The 22,699-nt window shown below is 38.5% G+C and overlaps 1 protein-coding gene across 1 annotated transcript in view; it reads right to left on the bottom strand.

Moving 5' to 3' along the window:
- The window catches only part of THSD7B (thrombospondin type 1 domain containing 7B), a gene marked incomplete at its 5' end in the record, with an annotated part of 807,803 nt that overhangs the window by 89,559 nt on the left and 695,545 nt on the right, over nt 1-22,699 (bottom strand). Inside the window, 2 exons of the mRNA XM_082630042.1 lie at nt 5,294-5,444; nt 12,711-12,844. Of these exons, the coding sequence (XP_082486168.1) occupies nt 5,294-5,444; nt 12,711-12,844 (285 nt within the window). The remainder of the gene's footprint in view (nt 1-5,293; nt 5,445-12,710; nt 12,845-22,699) is intronic.

The following is a 22,699-nucleotide window of genomic DNA, read 5'->3' as shown; positions in this document are numbered from 1 at the left end:
GTAACTTGGCTACAATCACATAGCCAGCAAGTATTTCAGGGCATTAGCTCGCACCCTCTGTCATGACTCCCTTCCTTTCCTTCTTTGGCAAACTATTCAAATGAAGTAGACTGTTAAATTTAGAAATATCTTCCTTCACAAATATAATAACCAAGTAAACCACAAAAGGAGACTACAAGTTTACAGGAAGTGTGGCTTCTATTTCTTTTGCAGTGGGTAGGAGGGTATATGGTCTCCTGTGCTTATCTAGTCACTGTGCCTCTTCCTGCTCTTTAAAAGCAAGAGGTTACTAATTTCTCTGAGACTCAGTTTCCTCATCTATACATTGTGGGGATAACAGTATCTATTTCATACTCACATTATGCAGATTAAGTGAAATAATAAAGTGCTAAGTACATTGTCTGGCAGGTGGAAAGCATCTATAAATATAAGCTAAGTTTCCACATAATGCTAGGTGCTTATTCAGTATTCAACAAAGCATGTTGTGTGACAGGAACTTACATAGTGTTGTAGGTCAATTATACTTCAAAAACAAACAAACTCATAGAGAAAGAGATCAGTTTTGTGGTTAGCAGAGGCGGGGGTGGGGGGAGAGGGAACTGGAGGAAGACAGTCAAGAGGTACAAACTTCCAGTTATAAGGTAAGTATGTACTAGGGATGTAATGTACAACATGATGCGTGTAATTAATATGGCTGTCTGTTACATGTGAAAGTTGTTAAGAGAGTAATCCTAAGAGTTCTCATCACAAGAGGAAATTTTTTTCTATTTCTTTAATTTTCTATGTATATGAGATGATGGATGTTCACTAAACATACTGCCGTAATCATTTCACAATGTATATAAGTCAAATCATTATGCTGTATACCCTAAACTTATACATTATACCTCAATCAACGTGGAAGAAAATAAATTTTAAAAGTGCCAGTTCCCCCAAAAATGAATAAGTAGAATTATGCAAAAAATTGTAATTCAAATGAGATTGAGAAAGAACATGACTTAGAGGTAATGACCAAGAGCCTTGTGAGTGGAAAGGTGTCTCCAGAATAGCAGAATCAGCATCCCCTGGAAAGTTGTTAGACATGGAAATTCATGGGAACCACCCCAGGCATGCTGACTCGGAATTTCCGGGCTGGGGCAGAGGATCTGTGTGAAAATCACGGACCCAGAGGTTAGAAAAGTCTATTTTTAGTTAGTTTATACAGTGCCTACCATCTTATTAGGGAGCACTTATTCAGTGTGACTACTGAATCCTTTGCTGCACCTATACAGTATGTATTTATAAAAGATACTGAGAGCTGTAAACGCCTCGATGCACTGATAGTCTGGTAGACATGTTTGGCCTCAGACGGTAGGACACATACAGGAATTCAAGAAATAGTTTTAATTAGTTAATTGGTTTTGCTGAGTTTCTTTTCATTAACTGCCAAATCGATTTACTTAACCATGTTTAAAAACATTATTAAGCTTATGTCACAATAAATAATGTTTTTATAGCTAAATCAAAATATAAATTTCAGAGCATTTTGTGGATATATAACAGAAACATATTTCTGTCTCAGAAATATTGGTGGGGTTTTTTGGAACTTATTTTTTTTGTTTGTTTATGCATTTGGCTCTAAAGAACTGTCCTGGGGAGAAAAAGAAGAAGAAAAAATAACAGTGAATTGGTTTCATTAACATATGTCACACTGCAGACTATCAAGGAGAACTTGGTAAAATAATGGCCAATATTTAGAATCCATGAATCCGCACAATTATACAATAATTGTTTCCTTTTTTCTCAGGAAATGCACATTGAAGTGCTAATTAAACTTCAGGCACGCAGATCCAGCTTGCTAACTTTGCTATAATCATGACCATGATCACCATCAAGCACCTCTTAAGTACCCATGATGTTGGGGCATTATGCCAAGATGCTGCAATTTATTAAAGTGATGCAATATATCTGGAGATAGAGAAAACAATCAGGCATGAGTCCTGATTACCTTTTTTTGTTTTCCCCATTCTAAAGTCTTTATTTACACTTGAGAGCAGTGTGCATCTGAGAAAGAACGAGGCCATTGTGGTCGGATAGACCTGAGCGACCATAGATAAGTGTTCTGACATCTTAGCAAAGTGTAGTTATGAAACTTCAGCACGGTGTCAGTTACATAAGATGTGCTCAATGACAGTATTGTTGTTGTTCTCAGAGCTATTATTATTACTATGTAACGAAGAAGGAATATAAGCAGTTTAAAAAACAACCTTCTCACTTCATGCTGACAGGCAAGTAACTGTCTGTGTCATCTTCCAGACACATGAAAGGAAGTTAAAATATTTTCTCTAGCTGCAATTTCTAAACACTCCAAAAATAAAGTGATTATGTTTAGAGAAGCAGACCTTAAAGAAAATTGCCTCCAAGAAACCTGAAGAAGCAAGCACAGAATGCCAGGACCATCACAACATTGTATAAAATGCTCCCAAGACAAATATGTTAGCTCAGTGGCCAGATACCTTGACTTAAGGGGGCAACGTTTTCATGGCAAAGTGATTACAACTTGATGGAGTCTTCTGTGAGCAAATTAGAAAAAAAGAAGTGAGGAAGATAAAGACCTCTCTAATTAATTAAACTTCTTCAGGTTGCTAATTCTTCTGCAAGTTGATTAATAAAGAGTATATGTTGCCACACTTTCTAAAGTGTGAATGTATGTCCTCACTCATGGAATAATCATACAGACAGCTCAAACAACTAGCTTTGTTCTTAAAATAAATGTTGCATCTTAAAGAGAAGTAATGAGTCTAAACCTACCTTAATTCTTCTAAGATAAGTGAGCCAAGAATTTGAGATCAAAGGCACTGGCTCCATCAGACAGAATACAGCTCATCCCCAGCTCCGTCACTTAGTAAATGTGAAACTTTGTGAAAGCTACTTAGCCTTTCTGAGAATCAGTTTCTTCAGTTGTCCAATGGGACTTGTAACAGTATGTACTTAGTAGGATTATTGCAAGAGCTAAAGGGAATCATTCTTACACATGCCTTGCACAAAATAAGTGCTCATGAAATGTGAACTTCCATTATATTCAAGTTATACACAAAATAAGTGACTTAGCGGGACGAGCATTCCACTCCTACAAATTATCCTTTATTGGTGCCTCTTTATCTTAATACTGTATTGTCCTATCCCCAAAGAACAAGGAAAATCTCTTTCAGGAATAGAATTATAGAAACATCAAAGAAAAATTTGCAATAATTAATAAGGAATCAACAATTAAAAACTGAAAATATAAGGTATTAACTAATTTCAAAAATATTTTCCAGGCAAAACATTCTCTGATGTAAATCATGCTGAAGTTTTATTAGGTTACTCTCTCAAGGCAATAGAAATTAAAACAAAAATAAACAAATGGGACCCAATCAAACTTACAAGCTTTTACACAGCAAAGGTAACCATAAACAAAGTGAAAAGACAACCTACAGAATGTGGAATGGGAGACAATATTTGCAAACAATGCAGCTGACAAGGGCTTAATTTCCAAAATATACTAATGGCTCATACAACTCAACAACAACAAAACAAACAACCTAATCAAAAAAATGGGCAGAAGACCTAGACATTTCTCCAAAGAAGACATACAGGCAGCAAATAGGCACATGAAAAGATGCTCAACACCACTAATTAATACAGAAATGAACATCAAAACTACAATGAGTTACCACCTCACACCGGTCAGAATGGCCAACATTAAAAAGTCTACAAATAACAAATGCTGGAGAGGGTGTGGAGGAAAGGGAGCTCACCTACACTGTTGGTGGGAATGTAAATTGGTGCAGCTACTGTGGAAAACAGTATGGAGGTTCCTCAAAAAACTAAAAATACAGAGTTGCCATATGATCCAAAAATCCCATTCCTGGGCATATACCCAGATAAAACTATAATTTGAAAAGATACATGCACCCCTATGTTCATAGCAGCACTATTTACAATAGCCAAGACATGGAAACAATCTATATGTCCATCAACAGAAGAATGGATAAAGAAGATATGGTATATATATACAATACAATATTACTCAGCCATCAAAAAGAATGAAATAATGCCATTTGTAGCAACATGGATGGACCTAGAGATGATCATACTAAGCAAAGTAAGTCAGAAAGAGAAAGACAAATACGATATGGTCACTTATATGTGGAATCTAAAATATGATACAAATCAACATATCTGTGAAACAAAAACAGATTCACAGATATAGAGAATAGACCTGTAGTTGCCAAGGGGGAGGGGGACTGGGGAGGGATTGATTAGGAGTTTGGGATTAGCAAAGGCAAACTGTTACATATAGGATGCATAAACCACAAGGTTCTACCGTATAGCATAGGGAAATATATTCAATATCCCGTGACAAACCATAATGGAAAAGAATATGAAAAAAATATATATATGTGTAACTGAGTCACTTTTCTGTACAGAAGAAATTAACACAACATTGTAAATCAACTACACTTCAATAAAATTAAAAAAAATATTTTCCATTTTCATACAAAGATTTTCCACAATCTCCCCATAAACTGTGAGTATCACCACTGAAATCAAAGTATCCTAATTCTTTCCTTCCCAACATTTGGAGCCATATAATATGTTCCTCATCCTCATTTTCTTTTTTAGCTTTTTAGGCAGAAAGGTTAAGTCTAAAATATCCAACGTTATCTTCTGAGATTATTAAGTTGAACCATGCTACTTGAAGAATATTTTGCCATACTCCTGTTATGCTTCCATTTTTTTTTGAAAAAAAAAGAGGAAAAAGGCAAGTGCTTTAGACTTTTAAAAAAGTGTGTTTTTTTTTTTGGTCAGCTTTGGAAGAAGAACATGGCAAAAGAACACCTCATTTTGGGAAAACAGCACAAGGCAAAAACAGATCATCACTAACGGAAGCTAAATCACACAGTGGAGTTAGGCTACTAAGATATATTGATTCTGCAAGGGCAAAAATGGATTAGAACCAACAGATTATAATGAGGATCATTTTGGTACCAAAGAAGCCCCTTTAACAATGGGCGTGCATTCGAATCCTAGTGTGATCATTACAGGCTCATTTTCCTTGTTCGTGTTCCCAGGATAAAGGCCTTAAAAGAAGCACTGGCATTTTAAATTGCTCAGTTTCACTTGCTGAAATTTTTTTTTCTTTCTTAGGCAAAATTATTTTCCCATGTTATGAGAAGAATGCTTTGGAGAGCAGCACTGTGAAAGTGCAGAGAACAAAAGTGATGGCAGCCCTGGAGGATTAGGCAATTGACAAGGGAAAAGAAATTACCTGTGGGCATTTGCTCCAAGGTCCCCACTCAGACATGACACATTCACTGGGACACAGAAGAGAGCAAGACTGGGTTTCTGAGGGAATTTCATCCTGGTTGCAAAGGCTGTTATCCACTGTTCCCCCTTCACCATCGGCAGCATTTACGCATCTGCAAAGCAAGATCACAAGATAGCTTGATCGCTTAAAACAGTGGGGAGTAAATTTAAAATAGCTGTGATGTGTCATAATTACTTACCCCTCAGAGATAGTTAAACATAAAATAAGACCAGCAGAGAAACCAGGAAAAAAAATCCTTTCTCAGCCAGTCCAGCTTTATTGAGTGATAACTCAGGGCAGAACCCTTTATTCGGCAAAGCAGAAGACAAGGGACAATTGTCATCTTTGAAGAACTCTCCATCTAAATAGAACTATCTACAATATATTTACTCAGGTCCCAGTACAGAGAGAATTATTTTTTTAATTGTAACAAATCTTGAAGACTCTCCTCTGAATAAATCCATCACTTTGATGGACCTTTCACAGTTCCCGTGACTCTCTTAGACCTTTCCTAGACTTCTCTTTCAGAGCATCTAAGCTTCCTTAGTTTTTGTTTAGTACAATTAAGGTCATAGCAAAGCAATGCAAAAAATAATTGAACATATTTTTCTTTCAGGTATTTTCTGCATTTCAGTAAGGAATTTTCGTATCATAAACCAAAGGGCAATTAGCAAGCATTTTCATGCAGCAATTGAGCACATGCTATATAGATGCACATATTATAATTGCTCTGAGATAAGTGCTGATTAAGATGAGATAAATAATCATGCTATTGATTTAATCAAATTAAAACCAAAGTGTTATACTACTATATACCCACCAGAATGGCTTAAATCAAAAACATGGAAAATATCAAGGGCTGGCAAGAATGTGGAGCAATTGTAGCTCTTCTCACTCTGCTGGCTGGAGCATAAATGCTTTGGCAAACTAGTTGGCAGTATCTGCTAAAACTAAACATATATATACTATGTAACTCAACAATTTCACTTCTATTTATATACACAAGAGAAATGTGTACAAATGTGGACCATCCCCCCAAAAAAAAACCTGCCTGAAAATGTTCATAGCACCACTATTTATAATCAACCAAACTAGAATCAACAGTAGAATATCTACAATATTTAGTCAGCCACAGTAAAATAGAGAAATATATTGTGATAAACTCATTGAATTAAATGCTATAAAGTAATGAGAATTCATAAACTACTGTTGCATGAAAGAGCATGAATGGAGCTCACAACCATAATGTTGAACAAAAGAAGCTGGACACAAAAGAGTATAGTCTGCATGGTTCCATTCATAGAAAGTTAAGAAATAGGCAGTACTCATCTATGGTGTCAGAAGACAGAATAGCAGTTATGCTTGGTGGACTGGTTGATACATAGGGGCCTAGGTAGTCCTGGTAATACTTTGTGTCTTGGCCTCTGGGTTGGTTACACAGGTGAGTTTATATTGTGAAAATTCATGGAGCTGCACCCTATGCTGTGGGCATTTCTCTGCATTTATATTATATCCCAATTAGAAGTTCATATTTAAATTATTTTCTCAAAAATGTTTAATAAAGACTTGCTATATATAAGCCTCTTTTGCTAGGTGTTGGGAAACAAAGATATTTATTAATAATGATTCATTTCATAAATATTTTGAGCGGTTTACTCTGCACCATGCCCTTACTTGGGTGCTGGGGTACAGAACTGAAAACAAACAAATAGGGACAAGATCCCTTCTTCTTCCAGTGATAATGATCAAAGTAAAGGTGAAAATGACAATGATGATGAGCTAAATGGTGCCATTTACTGATCTGGTAATTTCTGACACAAAGCCACAGCCAAGGAATAAGCATTTTAAGAGGGCTGCACTGGAGAGCTTTTGGTGCTCCCCAAATCATGCTATGCTGGAATGAATTATCCTATACATTCAGAGTTTCTTTTATACAAACATATTTTTTTTTGATTCAGGAAAACTGCAAAGTAGTATATCAGCTGGTGCAAAATAAAATAAACTTTATGAGGTGCTAAGTAATAAAATTTTAGATATTGTATAAAGCAGGTTAACAGAGAATGGTAAAAGGAGAGAAAATGTCATGCCTTCTAATATAGGGAGGCAAAGTACAGAGTCATCTATGGACTTGAATTTCTTTTGTGGTAATAGTCAATAGTGGAAGGAGGGACCATGAAATGGCTTTAATGTCTTTCCCTGGGCAAACTTAAAAGCTGAAAATTGCTTGCCTTCTTGCCTGCACACTCTCAACTGATGTTCTTTTATGAGTTCACTGAAAAAGAAGAAGTAATACTTCTGGACAATGGTGTCCAGTTGAACATATGCATTAGTCTTTGTTCACTCCCAATAAGCCACAAAGACAATAGTAAAGGAATTTATTACAAAAAGACTAACAAAACAAAACAAAGGAGGGAGGGTAAGGCAGTATCGTACAAGGACAAAGAACATGGGAGAGGACAAAGGCAACAACGGAAAACAGATGGGCTAGTGGTAACTGACATAGTACACCAAGAAAGCTGATTACTAAGCCTTCAAAGGAAAAGAAGGAAAGTAACTCCATTTACACATCAGAACACATGGAAAATTCAGGAATTCACCTTTGGAAATGTGAATGAAGGTGAGGTAGAAAAACTGGAGGATTTATTGAAAGTGTGTTTAAGAAGTACCTAAGCTCTCAAATCCCAATTCCCCAATTCCCAGAGCTAGGTGATGGCCCCAGCCCTGCCCCTGCAGGTAATTGAAGGTTTATTATCTGGAGAGGTTCACAAAACAGGTCTTTGGATTAGAGAACACATGGCCCAATTAAGGATGGGAACATCATATTGAAAACAGGGTTTAAGGAGAAGTTAACATATTGAAAAAAATGACTACTACCTTAGTGACTTAAACAATGCACATTTATTATTTTTCAGTTTTGTAGTATAGGAATCCAACGTGGAACTCACTAGGCTAACGTCAGTGCTCTGGCAGAGCTGCATTCCTTTCTGGAGGCTCTAGAGGAGAATCGTCTCCTTACCTCTTTCATGTTCTGGAAGCCACCCACATGCCTTGGGGCCATGGCCCCTTTCTCTGTTTTCAAAGTCAGCAGCCTTGTATCTCTCTGGGTCTTGCTTCTTTAGTCACATTTTCTGTTTTTCCTTTCCCATCTCCTCATCCACTTTTAAGGACACTGGTGAATAAAATGTTCCCATCCAGAGGATCCAGGACAATCTAATCTTTCCATCTCAAGATCTTTAACTTAATCACATCTGTGAAGAATCTTTTGCTATTTAAGGTAACATATTCACAGATTTCAGGGGTTAGAATGTGGATATCTTTGGGAGCCATCATTCTGTCTACCACATCAGCCTTTTTTCATTGGGTTTCCCAAATACTGATTGCTAGGATTATCTATTTCACATGTGATTTAAGAAGAGAGTCTTCTAGGGGTCCTGACAAGCAGAAGAGTAAAGACTTAAAAGACTGAAATTGAAGGTGTTCCCAAATGAAAATGCCCCTGTAGTTACATATCCTGCATCATCAATTTCCTTGCCATATCTCCCTTTGATCATCACCTTCATTTGCACTCAGGCTCATTACAAAACTGCTTTAAAGCATGTGTATATTTTCTATCTCCACGCCCTCCCTCCTCTTCCTCCATTATCACCTCTTGGACTTACTTTAATCACACTTTTACTATCATTCCAGAGAAAACTCATATCAAGATCATCAACAGAGTCCCCTTCGCCAAACTCAATAGCCAATTCTTATCTTAGTAAACCTCTCAGAACCATTTGAAACAACTGATTACTCTTTCTTTTTTGAAAAACTCTCATCTTCCCATTTTCTTGGTTTTCCTTCTAGTTGACTGGCTCTTTCCCAGTCTCATTTGTAAGATCTTTCCCTTTGCTCTAATCTATGAATATCTGTGTTCCCCAGGGTGAAATTTCTTTCTTTCTTATCAATATATATCAGATTTATAGCTGATGCCTAATTTATACCGCCATTACTCTCTGAACTCCAATCTGTCACTCCAAGCCTTCTCAGTTGGAAAGCTAATATCTCAAATTTATTGTGTTCAAAAGCTAGCTTTTGATTTTCTCTCTCAAATTTGCTTCTAATATTTCTCATCTCAACAAATGGCACCACCATTCTCATGATTGCTCAGGCCCTAAACCCTAGCAATCATCTGTGATACTTCTCTTTCTTCCACATTCTACAATCACTTTATAAGCAAATCCTTTCATCTGTACCTTCCAGATACAGTCCAAATGTGACCACCTCACCACCTTCACTTGTACAAAACCTGTCTAACCATCAGTCTCTCTCACCTGGAATTCTGGGATGTCATTCAAACCTTCATCCCTGCTGCTGCTTACATACCCCAAAATTCCTTCTCCATACTCCATCTAGCAAGGTCCTTTTCAAACGTAAATAAGAGCATGTCATTCACTCTGTCACAAACCTCCCATAGCTTCATGATGCTGTTAGAAAAATATACTTTAACCTTATTTTAGAAGACTATACAATTTGAGTACTGGCACCAGCCATATGGGACGTGGTGTAATCCATCTTGTTATAACAAGCCAAGAAGTTTCCTGCTTTGGAACTCCTTCCCCTTGGAATTCTCTTAATATAGATCTTTACATTCATTCAAGTCTCTCACATTTTTCAGGTCTCTGCTTAAATATTTTGCTGACCAGCCTCTCCAAAACAGAAGGCTCCATCACACCAATCCAATTTTACTTTTCTTCTTGGCATTTCATAGCAAAGACATTCCATTATATAGTATTTTATGCATTTATTTTTTTCTCTGCTGCTCTAAGTTCTTTGAGGACAGTAACTTGTTTTGTTCACTTTTGTATCCCCAGTGCCTGATACATAGAAGGCAAATATTCATAAATACTTTTTGAATTCATAAATGATTGCTGTCATGTATGAACCATGAAGATGTCCTCTAGTTTGGAGGTTTCACGAAAGATAAACGGATAAACTGTTTCATTCATTATAACACCATTTTATTAAGGCCAAAAATGGTTTGGAATGCAAGATGTCTGGAAAACCTGCTTCAGATATATATAAAGTGTGTAACACAGTGAGTTTGCATTAGTTAGCTAGGGCTGCCATAACAAAATATCACAGACTGAGTGGCTTAAACAACATGCATGTAAGGCTTGAGGCTGAAAGTCTGAGATCAATGTGTTGGCAGGGTTGGTTTCTTCTGAGGGCTCTCTCCTTTGACTTGTAGATAGCCACCTTCTACCTGTATTTTCACATGGTTTTTTCCTCTGTGTGTGTCTATGTCCTAATCTCCTCTTCTTATAAGGACATCAGTCAGATTGGATTAGAGCCTGCCCCAGTGATCTCATTTAACATTAATTACATCTTTAAAGACCCTGTCTCCAAATACAGCCACATTTTGAGGTACTGCGGGTTAGGACTTCAATACATAGATTTGGGTCGGGGAGGGGGGGGATACAATTCAGCCCATAACACATATCTAGTAGTTGTGTTATTTTTATTATATAAGGCTTCATCCATTTGAGCTGAGAGGTATGGCTTAAAGGCCCTCTTGTTCAAGTGTGTTTTTCCTCAATCAACCTGCCACAATTCTGCCACTAGCAATTTATTCTCTTAAAGCTTTCCTTTCTCTCCTGAGACTTTGCTTTAATACTGCTAAGAGGCCTGGCTGGGATGAGAGTGAGAAGTGCCACAGCTCATTTACACATATTACTTGATAAGCTAGCCTGGTCAATCATTTCTCAAAGCCATGAGAAAATAGGACGTAAGAGACACAGATTTACCATATGCTAACACATGTATATGGAATCTAAGGAAAAAAAAATGTCATGAAGAACCTAGGGGTAAGATGGGAATAAAGACACAGACCTACTAGAGAATGGACTTGAGGATATGGGGAGGGGGAAGGGTAAGCTGGGACAAAGTGAGAGAGTGGCATGGACATATATACACTACCAAACGTAAAATAGCTAGTGGGAAGCAGCCGCATAGAACAGGGAGATCAGCTCGGTGGTTTGTGACCACCTAGAGGGGTGGGATAGAAAGGGTGGGAGGGAGGGAGACGCAAGAGGGAAGAGATATGGGAACATATGTATATGTATAACTGATTCAGTTTGTTATAGCAGAAACTAACACACCACTGTAATGTAAGTATATTACAACAAAGATGTCAAAAAAAAAAAAAGACACAGATTTTGAAGAAAAAGAGGTAGATGCCCAAGTTTGGCAGCCTGAGCAACTAGCCCCCAGGGGAACAGGCAGTGAACAAAGGGAAGGAAAGATGATTTGTCTATTAGCCCTTTGCCTGGGTTGGTGATCAGGAGCACCTCTACAATTGTGCTAGCAGCTATTTATTCCAACATGCTTACCAGTGATTTTGCAACATTGGGACTAGGTTAAGACTCAGAATTGGTGGGTATTGAATTACTGAATCAAGTAAGTTCACTGGTGTTGAATAACAATAAACACATAGAAGTAAGCTCTGCCTTGGCAACTGACTTCATAGATAACTTGATAGGGAGTTACCTGCTTTGGGCACCGTGTGTCCACTTGAAATGGAACTTCCTAAATCTAGCAAAATGATACACTATGCTCATGCAACTGAACAGTTGACCACACTGGGTTTTCTTCTTGATTTTACATACTAAATCATTGTTTACGATTAATATTTTGGCTTTTGCTTATTCATTCTCTAACATTTATTGCCATTTTCCTCAGTTGGTAATAAAATTATCCTTCTTTCTTCCCAAATCATTTCTAAATAGACTTTTTCGATGAACTCAGGCCAGCTGTTTCCTTTGCACCACTGCTATATTTACCAAACAAAAATGTTAAACAAACTCCCTCAGTAAATAACTGAGCATTCACTAAATTCTTTCAGAGCTGTGTTCTTTTTATATTAAAATATATCATTACTGTTCATAGGTATTCTCATATTAGTTTCCAAGGCTAATAGTGGAAATTATTAAAGGCCTTAAATTGACCTTTCAATGTACTGACATCCAAAATTAAGATAATGCCCATCAATTTTACTAACACAGAGCAAAAGAGAGACATGGCATCACAGTCAGAATCACCTAATTTGTTAGCAGTGATGGCCATGTATCACTGCAGGGATGCGGGCGTGCTCCATGCAGTTGGTTTTTCCACTGATATCATTTGCAGGAAATGTTAAGGATTGTGGCTGCAATGCAGATGTAATCCCACAATATACATGGAAGCTCAAGGCACATATACTTCCAGGGATACTTAAAGATGACCAAAAGCCAGAGGATATTGTGTGAAAATCAGAGTGTACTTGGATAAGCAACACTGTTGTTTGTATAAAAATATATAAATTCCACTGCCACATTTCCCCAGTGTCTCCATTTCTACACACCTGATTTTCCTAGACTGCATTCCTCCTCCACAGCGCAGGGACCTCAGCTCATTGTGGATTTTGCATGGAGACCAGTGTTCTACAACCCAGGAATACTGATTGCACTCACTGTAACACGGGACTGCCTCATGCACCTGTCAAGAACAGGAAAGGAAAAGAAAATTATGTGGCACTATCCAAGTTATGGAAAAATAGCATATCTTTTAGTAAAGTCAGCTGAACAGAACCCAAGAACTATACTCTGGCCCCAATAGCCAAATTGCGTTCCTCAAAAGCAATATATATTTGGCTTCTCTGAAATTACTGACTTACCTAAAGAAACATACAGGGGAAATCAACTAGAATATGATGGCATGCCTTTGCAGAAGAGAACAAAGGACAGTCGTTACCTACTGCCAAGAACCAGAATTCCATTACCTTTTCATTTCCTCAAAGAGCTCACACAGCATCTATTATGATGGTCCAGCTCTCAATTATATGGTATACTGTATTCTCAGATGTACTTTACAATGTCAATTGACACAAATAGAGGTAAGGCAAATTTACTCTTGAATATAAGGTTCTTAGAATGCAAAAGGAAAGTGGTATTATTTGTGCCAGAAATTTATTTTTATGTCCTCAAATGATCAATGCTAATAGGCAATCATTTAGCCTTCTGGGCATTGTGGCTTATATGAATTTAGCGACGTGTAGGATGTTTTCAGAGCATAGCTAAAACACACAGACACACACACACGCAAGACAAACACACACATGTTAGAGGCTGTGCATGATTACTGACTGTGAATATATATAGATTTATAGTAGAAACAATAAATACAGTCAATGAATTCTTAGGTTACTTCCTATGCATTTATTTGTGATGATTTTCTCCTGAAATTTTATACCATTGGGTGGTCAATTGAGTTTGCCTCTTCAAGACTGAATTTAAAAGGCATTACTCCTCCATAGTGAACACAGCTTTCTCCCTTGGTAAGAAAAAAAATTGTTTTGTCATATGATATGTTACTCTAGATCACAAAGATGGCTCTAGTGTAGCATGCTGATGAGTAGTGATTCAACCTATTACCAAAATAGTTAATTAGTGCTTTTCATTTTAAACAAGAACTTAAGCCCCATGCCTTTCCTCCCCTTGCCTTTCCAATTCCATAAAATTGTAAATGATGACTAGGCTGTGCTATCCAAACAGAACCATTACTTGCAAGTTTCCACTAAATGCAAGGGAAAGCACTATGTAATGGGATAACCAGAAAACAAGACTGGAGCACTGTCAGCATGTGAGATGGAAATCAGATGAGAAAAGGTTATTGGCGAGACTACATCTTAGGAATCACAAATAATGTCAGAAACTATTTTTAACTGTGGGGTTCGATTTGGCTCTCTCATGTAGAGCGTACAACAATAAGGGAAACTGCAAAGTGAAAAATATGTGAGGGCAAAATGAAAGAAGATGGGAAAATAGAAGTGGAAATGGGTGTGAGGAAAGGAAGGAATTAAGTAATAAGAGAATCACATTTCATGCTGTGAATGCTGACAAGAATGGAATGAAAGGGTCAGAAGCAGTGCCTACATTAGAATAAGGAAGTAATAACTTGGAAAGGAAAAAAGTCTGCCCCCTAAAACTCATAGAGGTAAGAGAAAAAAATCTATAAAAATGAAAAGACGCGACCCAAATCTAAGAGACACCAGGGAACTAAGCTGATGACAGTTGAGGGTTTAGCTGACCCAGCTTCACCATGGAAATTAAGCTGTCACTGAATTTACAGGTTTGTTCTATAAACTCTTCAATATGTATCAGACAATTTAAAGAAAGCTTTTTGGCTTTCCTATGAGATATAAGAAAGTCTGCTAAAGCACTTTGCACAAATGGGGGAGATGAAGAAATTAATTAAAAAAGTAATTTTTCCCACAGCTCATGCATGAATCTGAGAGCAAGTGGATAGGATAGACTCTGAGATGGACCTATTTTTCTAAAGCTCTCAAAATACTAAGCAGAGCTTACACTTTCCCCCTCCCTCCCGTATAAAGCCCCAAGGTCAGATGGAAAATGAAAAACTGTTTAGTTGCATGTACCTTTGATATACACACTTGAACACCTGGTCATGTATTGGTTTACTGTTTTTATTCTCTATGCTCCAGTGATCTACATCTGTAGCAGAGTCACTAACCTCATCTCCAAGCTATTGGAAGGCAGGGGGCAGGTCTGTGTAGGGAGATGTTGACCCACCTTCTTGAATAATGGTGTAAAAACGGGACCTCTTGAAGAAGATTCTCCATCACATGGATTTACCTGATTTTTTCCACAATGTGTCTGCCATTTTAATATCGCTTATACTGTCACTTCTGGCTGACAAATCCCTACCTTCATTCAAAGTCCAAGGGAATCCCACCACTTCCACAAGGCCTTTCCCAGGACTCCAGTTGGCATGTCTTTGGTACTCAGTGAGACTTTCAGTTTTAAGCAGATTTGTAGCCAGATGATAATGTCAGGTGCCATGTGCAAGGCTGGGCCAGTGGTGGCCATTAGGGCCACATTGTGTGGAGCTTGGGGAGGAAACACATTCAATGAAGTCATCACCTTGACTCCTCTCTGTGTCTCCTATTCTCTCATCTACTTGAGCTTTTTTGCTAACTTTAGTCTTAATGTCTCCTTTGTACTGTAAATGATACTTAAAGAATATGCCAAGAGAAACACAATTTGAACCCTCTACTCATAAATACGCTTCTGGTTTTAACCAAAGTCAGACCCGGACTCTCAGTGTTTGTTTATATGACTACCTGAACAAAACTTGTGAGTCTTAGGAAGGCAAGGACTATGCTTCTACGATGTCTGCATTTTGTAAAACATTCGGAGGAGGGGGTGATGCCCAATCAGTATTTGTTGAATTGAAACAAATTTTTGAAGGGGCACAGATTGCTAAATGACCCTCACTTAATTTTCTAGAGAACGCAGGCTCATAAATGGAATGTATAAGGGGTGTTTTACAAAGCTCAAAGGACAATAAGAGGGAACAAAAATGAAACCCTTCCCTTTCCATTATGGGGCTTTGGTGAAGAATAGCCATCATTACATTAGCAAAAGGTGCTGCCTGACGATTTTTGTTATGGGAAAGAAAGGCTGTCCCTAAAGAATTGTGAGAGTTGTTTGTTTAGAGACCTTGTTCATCAGGCAAGGAATCTTACCTAGAGGATCAAAAACACCCACAAGAGGCAAAAAGGCAGCAGGCCGTCAAGAATAAAAATTTACTATCCAGATGCCCAATTTCTTCTCATGTCAGTCCTCTATGTTCTGGCTATTTCATATTGGTATTTGGTTGGTGCTTATTATACTTCCATAACGGAAATGTGTTAAAGCATGGACTTTATCAGGGAATCATGCGGAAATGTTCTGAAGGAGAAAAATGAGCCATGGGAAAGTTAAATGAAAATCATTTCTAAATGGCACAAATTAGGAAGAAAATAACAGGGTTTAACAGGGCCACCAATGCTAAGAAATGCCACTGAAAAATCTAAATCCTCTGAGAGAAGTAACATTTCATTCTCCTGGTAATGAGTCCTATCTAATACTTCTTTATTGGGATATTGTGGTTTTTGGGGTTTTTTTTAACATCTTTATTGGAGTAAAATTGCTTTACAATGCTGTGTTAGTTTCTGCTTTATAACAAAGTGAATCAGCTATACATATACATATATCCCCATATCTCCTCCCTCTTGCGTCTCCTTCCCACCTGTCTAGGTGGTCACAAAGCGCTGAGCTCATCTCCCTGTGCTATGCGGCTGCTTCCCACTAGCTATGTATTTATCTATTTTACACTTGGTAGTATATATAAGTCCATGCCACTTTCTCACTTCGTCCCAGCTTACCTTTCCCCCTCCCTGTGTCCTCAGGTCCATTCTTTATATCTGCGTCTTTATTCCTGTCTTGTTCCTAGGTTCTTCAGAACCATTTTTTTTTAGATTCCACATATATGTGTTAGCATATAGTATTTGTTTTTCTCTTTCTGACTTACTTCACTCTGTATGACAGACCCTAGGTCCATCCACCTCACCACAAATAACTCAATTTTGTTTCTTTTTATGGCTGAGTAATATTCCATTGTATATATGTGCCACATCTTCTTTATCCATTCATCTGTCGATGGACACTTAGGTTGCTTCCATGTCCTGGCTATTGTAAATAGAGCTGCAATGAGCATTGTGGTACATGACTCTTTTTGAATTATGGTTTTCTCAGGGCATATGCCCAGTAGTGGGATTGCTGGGTTATATGGTAGTTCTCTTTTTTGTTTTTTAAGGAACCTCCATACTGTTCTCCATAGTGGCTGTATCAATTTACATTCCCACCAACAGTGCAAGAGGGTTCCCTTTTCTCTACACCCTCTCTAGTGTTTATTATTTGAAGATTTTGTGATGATGGACATTCTGACTGGTGTGAGGTGATACCTCATTGTAGTTTTGATTTGCATTTCTCTAATGATTAGTGATGTTGAGCATTCTTTCATGTGTTTGTTGGCAATCTGTATATCTTCTTTGGAGAAATGTCTATTTAGGTCTTCTGCCCATTTTTGCATTGGGTTGTTTATTTGTTTTTTTTTTTTTTTGATATTGAGCTGCACGAGCTGCTTGTAAATTTTGGAGATTAATCCTTTGTCAGTTTCTTCATTTGCAAATATTCTCTCCCATTCTGAGGGTTGTCTTTTTTGTCTTGTTTATGTTTTCCTTTGCTGTGCAAAAGCTTTTAAGTTTCATTAGGTCCCAATTGTTTATTTTTGTTTTTATTTTCATTTCTCTAAGAGGTGGGTCAAAAAGGATCTTGCTGTGATTTATGTCACAGAGTGTTCTGCCTATGTTTTCCTCTAAGAGTTTTATAATGTCTGGCTTTACATTTAGTTCTTTAATCCATTTTGAGTTTATTTTTGTGTATGGTGTTAGGGAGTGTTCTAATTTCATTCTTCATGCCTGTGCCCATGGCAGACATTACTAGTCACGTATAGTGTTCTTTTTCAGCATTTTTTCCTACACTGAAGGCCAGGCAGCCACTACCAATGGATTGCAGTACATGTGTGCAATCCTGATCAATGTATATTAGAGAGAGTGGGCAGCTGGACCAGTAAGACATCCCTATGACTCCAGATGGGGGAAGGGGTGTATTGCTACAGACCCAAGGAAATAAAATTTTATAACATCAACTTAGGTTTCCACACCTTCCAAGAGAAATTAAGGAAACACTTCCATTTACCATTGCAACAAAAACAATAAAATACCTAGGAATAAATCTACCTAAGGAGATAAAAGACCTGTATGCAGAAAACTATAAGACACTGATGAAAGAAATTAAAGATAATACAAACAGATGGAGAGATATACCATGCTCTTGGATTGGAAGAAACAACATTGTGAAAATGACTGTACTACCCAAAGCAATCTACAGATTCAATGCAATCCCTATCAAACTACCAATGGCATTCTTCACAGAACTAGAACAAAAAATTTCACAATTTGTATGGAAACACAAAAGACCCCAAATAGCCAAAGCAGTCTTGAGAAAGAAAAACAGAGCTGGAGGAATCAGGCTCCCTGACTTCAGATTATACTACAAAGCTCCAGTAATCAAGACAGTATGGTACTGGCACAAAGATAGAAATACAGATCAGTGGAACAGGATAGAAAGCCCAGAGATAAACCCACACACATATGGTCACCTTATTTTTGATAAAGGAGGGAACTGTGTTTTTATAATTCTGTAGTTCCAGAGTCATATCATAAACTCATTCATTTAGTCAGTCTTTTAATATTTATTAAATAAGCCTTTGCTCACTGTAACTGAGCAACTTAATTAAGGACTGTTTTCTGAAATTACTCTCCACCTATGGACTGGTATAAACTTGGAAGCAGGGTCTCATTAGGGTTCAGCAGGTATCATTATTGTACATCAGAGTCTTAGGGTTCAAGGGCTCAAATAAAGCAAATAATCCAACAACCAAAATTAAAAAAAAAAAAGAAAGAAAGAAAGGAAAAGTCATGGCCCCCAATTTTCTACAGAATAAATTTTTGCTCCAGTGAAGCTGCCAGTCAAGACCCAGGTAGGAAACTTCAGGCTTGAGACCTCCATGCTGGGCACTGTGCTACTTGGAACTTGAACATGAGTTCAAAGGTCCAATTGGCGGCTTCCCTGGTGGCGCAGTGGTTGAGAGTCCGCCTGCCGATGCAGGGGATGTGGGTTTGTGCCCCAGTCCGGGAGGATCCCACATGCTGCGGAGCGGCTGGGCCCGTGAGCCATGGCCGCTGAGCCTGTGTGTCCGGAGCCTGTGCTCCGCATTTGGAGAGGCTACAACAGTGAGAGGCCCGCATACAGCAAAAAAAAAAAAAAAAAAAAAGGTCCAACTGGGACTAGAGATTCCTGCAAGTCACAGCCAGGGTCTGTCCCATTGGAATGTGAGAGGAAATGGTCTCTAGGAGTGGTAAGATCGGTAAAGCACTAGGGGCTTCCTTCTCCCACAAAAGGTTGTGAGTTCTCAGCCAAAAGTACAGAAATTTGCCTCTGATTAGGTCTACGATTCTCATCCCTTAATTCAAAGAACTTCCCTGCTAGTCCTTTTCTGCTGGTCTATACTTTCTTTCTTCCTCCAGAGCTTACGCTTTCCTTCCAGAAGGGTCCTCTAGGCTACACCTTCCTTCAACTTACCAAATTCTGTCCCTTTTCTTATTCAATCAGCCGTGAAGTTATGCTCTCCTCCATTACGACTTGTCTGACTGGCCGGAAATTATCACATTTACACAAATAATCTTTTGGTTCCATTTTTGTTCATCATGCATTTATAATTTGTTTGTGTACAATGTAGTGTGTACATTCAATGTTAAAATGTTCAGTCCTAATTCAACTGCAGCCGCATGCTTTACAATGAGCCCATCCATCACTAGTCCTTGGTCATCAGTGGTTACACAATAACACTCTGTGGATCTTTATGGCTTATACAAGACACTCCATGTCTTAGGTCTTGATCATCACAATCATTTGAGTTAGAAAATGTTGGTGTGATCCCTATTTACAGGTAAAAATGACTGAAATTTGAAGAAGCTAAGTTAGTCATTTATGGCTTATAAATGACGAAGCTGGTGCTTAAACTGAGATTATTTGAGAATCCAACCCTCGTGATACCAAGAGTTCACAGGCTCTGCCTGTTTAGCTTGTACAAGCACATCACCATGCTTCAAGAGCCAGTCAATATCTTTTCAATGATGAAGATAATGCTAACATTTATAAATTCCTGAAAAAGGAAAACCAAGAGCTGAATATTCAAAGATGTCTATACAGTAAATGATGCATATTACTTTATGTAGAAAATAATATTACCTAACCAATTCATTCCTAGTCTTTAGGTATGGAATCTCTTTTCACAATTTCAAAAATCCAAAAAATGTCTCAGAAAACTTGCAAATTTAAAGCAAGATTAGGCCTGTGTCTTTTGAATGGTTGCAACTCTTTGTGTGAAGATGATGGGTTAAAACAATATTCCACGAATGGTTTTAAATTGGTATCTGTGGGAAAATCATTATGCCTGTCATTTTGTGCTATGAGTTGCTCAGAAGGGCAGCACTTGGAGTCAGGATTTTCTGGAGATCTGGAGTCTGATGATCCATAATATAGGGTGTGGGTAACTGTCAGTTTTAGCCCAGACGTTCAAGTCTGAGGCCCTGGCTAACCTCCTCTTCCCAGATGTTTTCCCACACTACCTCCTTAGCTTCCTGAGAATTCTCTGAGCTTACCATCATCCCTGGTATGTAAGATTCACCATTGGTTTGTGTTATTTATTTATTTTATTCTTTTGGCTGCATTGGGCCTTCGTTGCAGCGAGCAGGGGCTTCTCACTGTGGTGACTTCTCTTGTGGCAGAGCACGGGCTCTAGGCACATGGGCTTTAGTAGTTGTGGCACATAGGCTCAGTAGTTGTGGTGCATGGGCTTAGTTGCTCCACGGCATGCAGGATCTTCCCGGACCAGGGCTCGAACCCGTGTTCCCTGCATTGGCAGGCGGATTCTTAACCACTTCACCACCCAGGAAGCCCTCACCATTGGTTTTAAACATGCATTATATATTTTCTTTTCAATTTTGATGTTAAAAAAAATCTAAAAATGAACTTAATAATGCTGAATGAGTTTTATTTGCAAGATTTATTGACAAAGTGTTGAACTTTAAAGCCAATGGGAAGTTTATTAAAATAATGACCATGGTAGTTTCATTCCCTATTTCCTAAGAATAGTGGTTTCCAAGCTTGCAGACCTGGAGAACTGTCGCATTGTTGCAAGGGGCCCATGAACGCATTCTCATTCCAAACTTTTTCTGTAGTCTCAATGAATAATATAATCTCATAAATGTTAGTCCCACCACTTGTCAAATGAAGGCAGGGAATGTGATTTAAAAGTTTTAATTTCATTTGAAGGAACTGCTGAATTTGAAATCACTCATTAGGAATTTTCTCAACCCAGGCTAACTAAGAGCACAAGGTCCTCATATCAGACACTCAGGGAACCACTGCCTTTACATGTAAAGAAGAGAATAAATAAACTGAAAAGGAGGCTATGCCCTACATTGTTTATATTTTGATAAGATGTTATACAGAGCAGACCTCTTTCTAAAAGTGAATATTGAAATAAAATTTTCCTGAGAAGTTCTAACCTCCAGATTCTTTACTTTTTATTTTCCAGTGGTCTATAATACTGAACTCCTTCCCTATGGTCTGAATATCACTGCTGACCTTTTAAGCACAGGGTCCTCATTATCAAGACCAACACCCAGGCACAGCTAAATTGTCTCTACCATCCATATAGTCTTATTTTCCTCCCCCCATGGCAGGGGGTGGCGGGATGGGAGATGGGAGAGCTGGGTACTGAGACTGAGTAAATGTGGCCTCAAGCCATGCGTGTACTTCTTTCCCTTCCTCATGCTTCCTTCCCATTCAAGGATGTCACACATGGGCCACCCATTACAGAGGGTATTTAAAAGAGGAGAATCAGGGCTTCCCTGGTGGCGCAGTGGTTGAGAGTCTGCCTGCCGATGCAGGGGACATGAGTTCGTGCCCCGGTCCGGGAAGATCCCACGTGCCATGGAGCGGCTGGGCCCGTGAGCCATCGCTACTGGGCCTGCGCGTCCGGAGCCTGTGCTCCGCAACAGGAGAGGCCGCAACAGTGAGGCCCGCGTACTGCAAAAAAAAAAAAAAAAAAGAGGAGAACCACAAAGCCCTCATCCAGAAGGCCATGGTTAAGCTCAGTAATCTGTGCTGAGGTAATGTAGATTATTCATAATGGTGAATAAGCAGAAATGCCTTAGTTTTTTTTACTGCATAGCATTATATTTCTCCTTTGGCAGATTTACATTTCTTATTTGTGACATTTAAGCAACTATAAAAATAAACCATGGTCTTAAAGTGGACTACGTGGTAAGGGACATCAGCAACAAGAGTTGTCATTGTGCAGATCCCATAAAGCACAGGATATTCTAAAGTGTGTGTGTGCACACACACAAGCACTAAACAGAATCCCTCTGTGCCTGGTATGGATACAGAACTGGCGGAGCATACTGACACAGGCAACTTGGGGCAAGTTGAACTATAAAGCCCACTCTCTGTACCACAGCAGTGTAAACAATCATAACCAATAGAAAGAGAGAGGGAAACTCACTCCAGAGCCTGGACTGCCTTCTCCAGTCCCCTGGGAGATGCTGCCCACTGCCATGCTGTGATATGAGAGCAGATGGAATTTTGTAGATCGCTCACAGTATACCAGGGACTACTGTCACAGTGGCCCTTTGGATTTTCATAGAACAGATTGCACTTATCAGTCAAGCTCAAGTGGGAAAAAACAAAAAAACAAAAAAAAAAACCCAAAAGCAATCCCATACCATCTATGATCGATACTTCCAGAAAACTCTGGAAGAGTCAAACACGTAACCCTTCAGAAAAGAGGTTATGGATGAATCTTGAGGATATTATG

The sequence above is a fragment of the Mesoplodon mirus genome (genome assembly GCF_964341445.2).
Source record: "Mesoplodon mirus genome assembly, chromosome: 8".
Taxonomy (NCBI): Eukaryota; Metazoa; Chordata; class Mammalia; order Artiodactyla; family Ziphiidae; genus Mesoplodon; species Mesoplodon mirus.
Note: the sequence above shows the minus strand (reverse complement) of the source record. Positions and strands in the feature narration are given on the sequence as shown.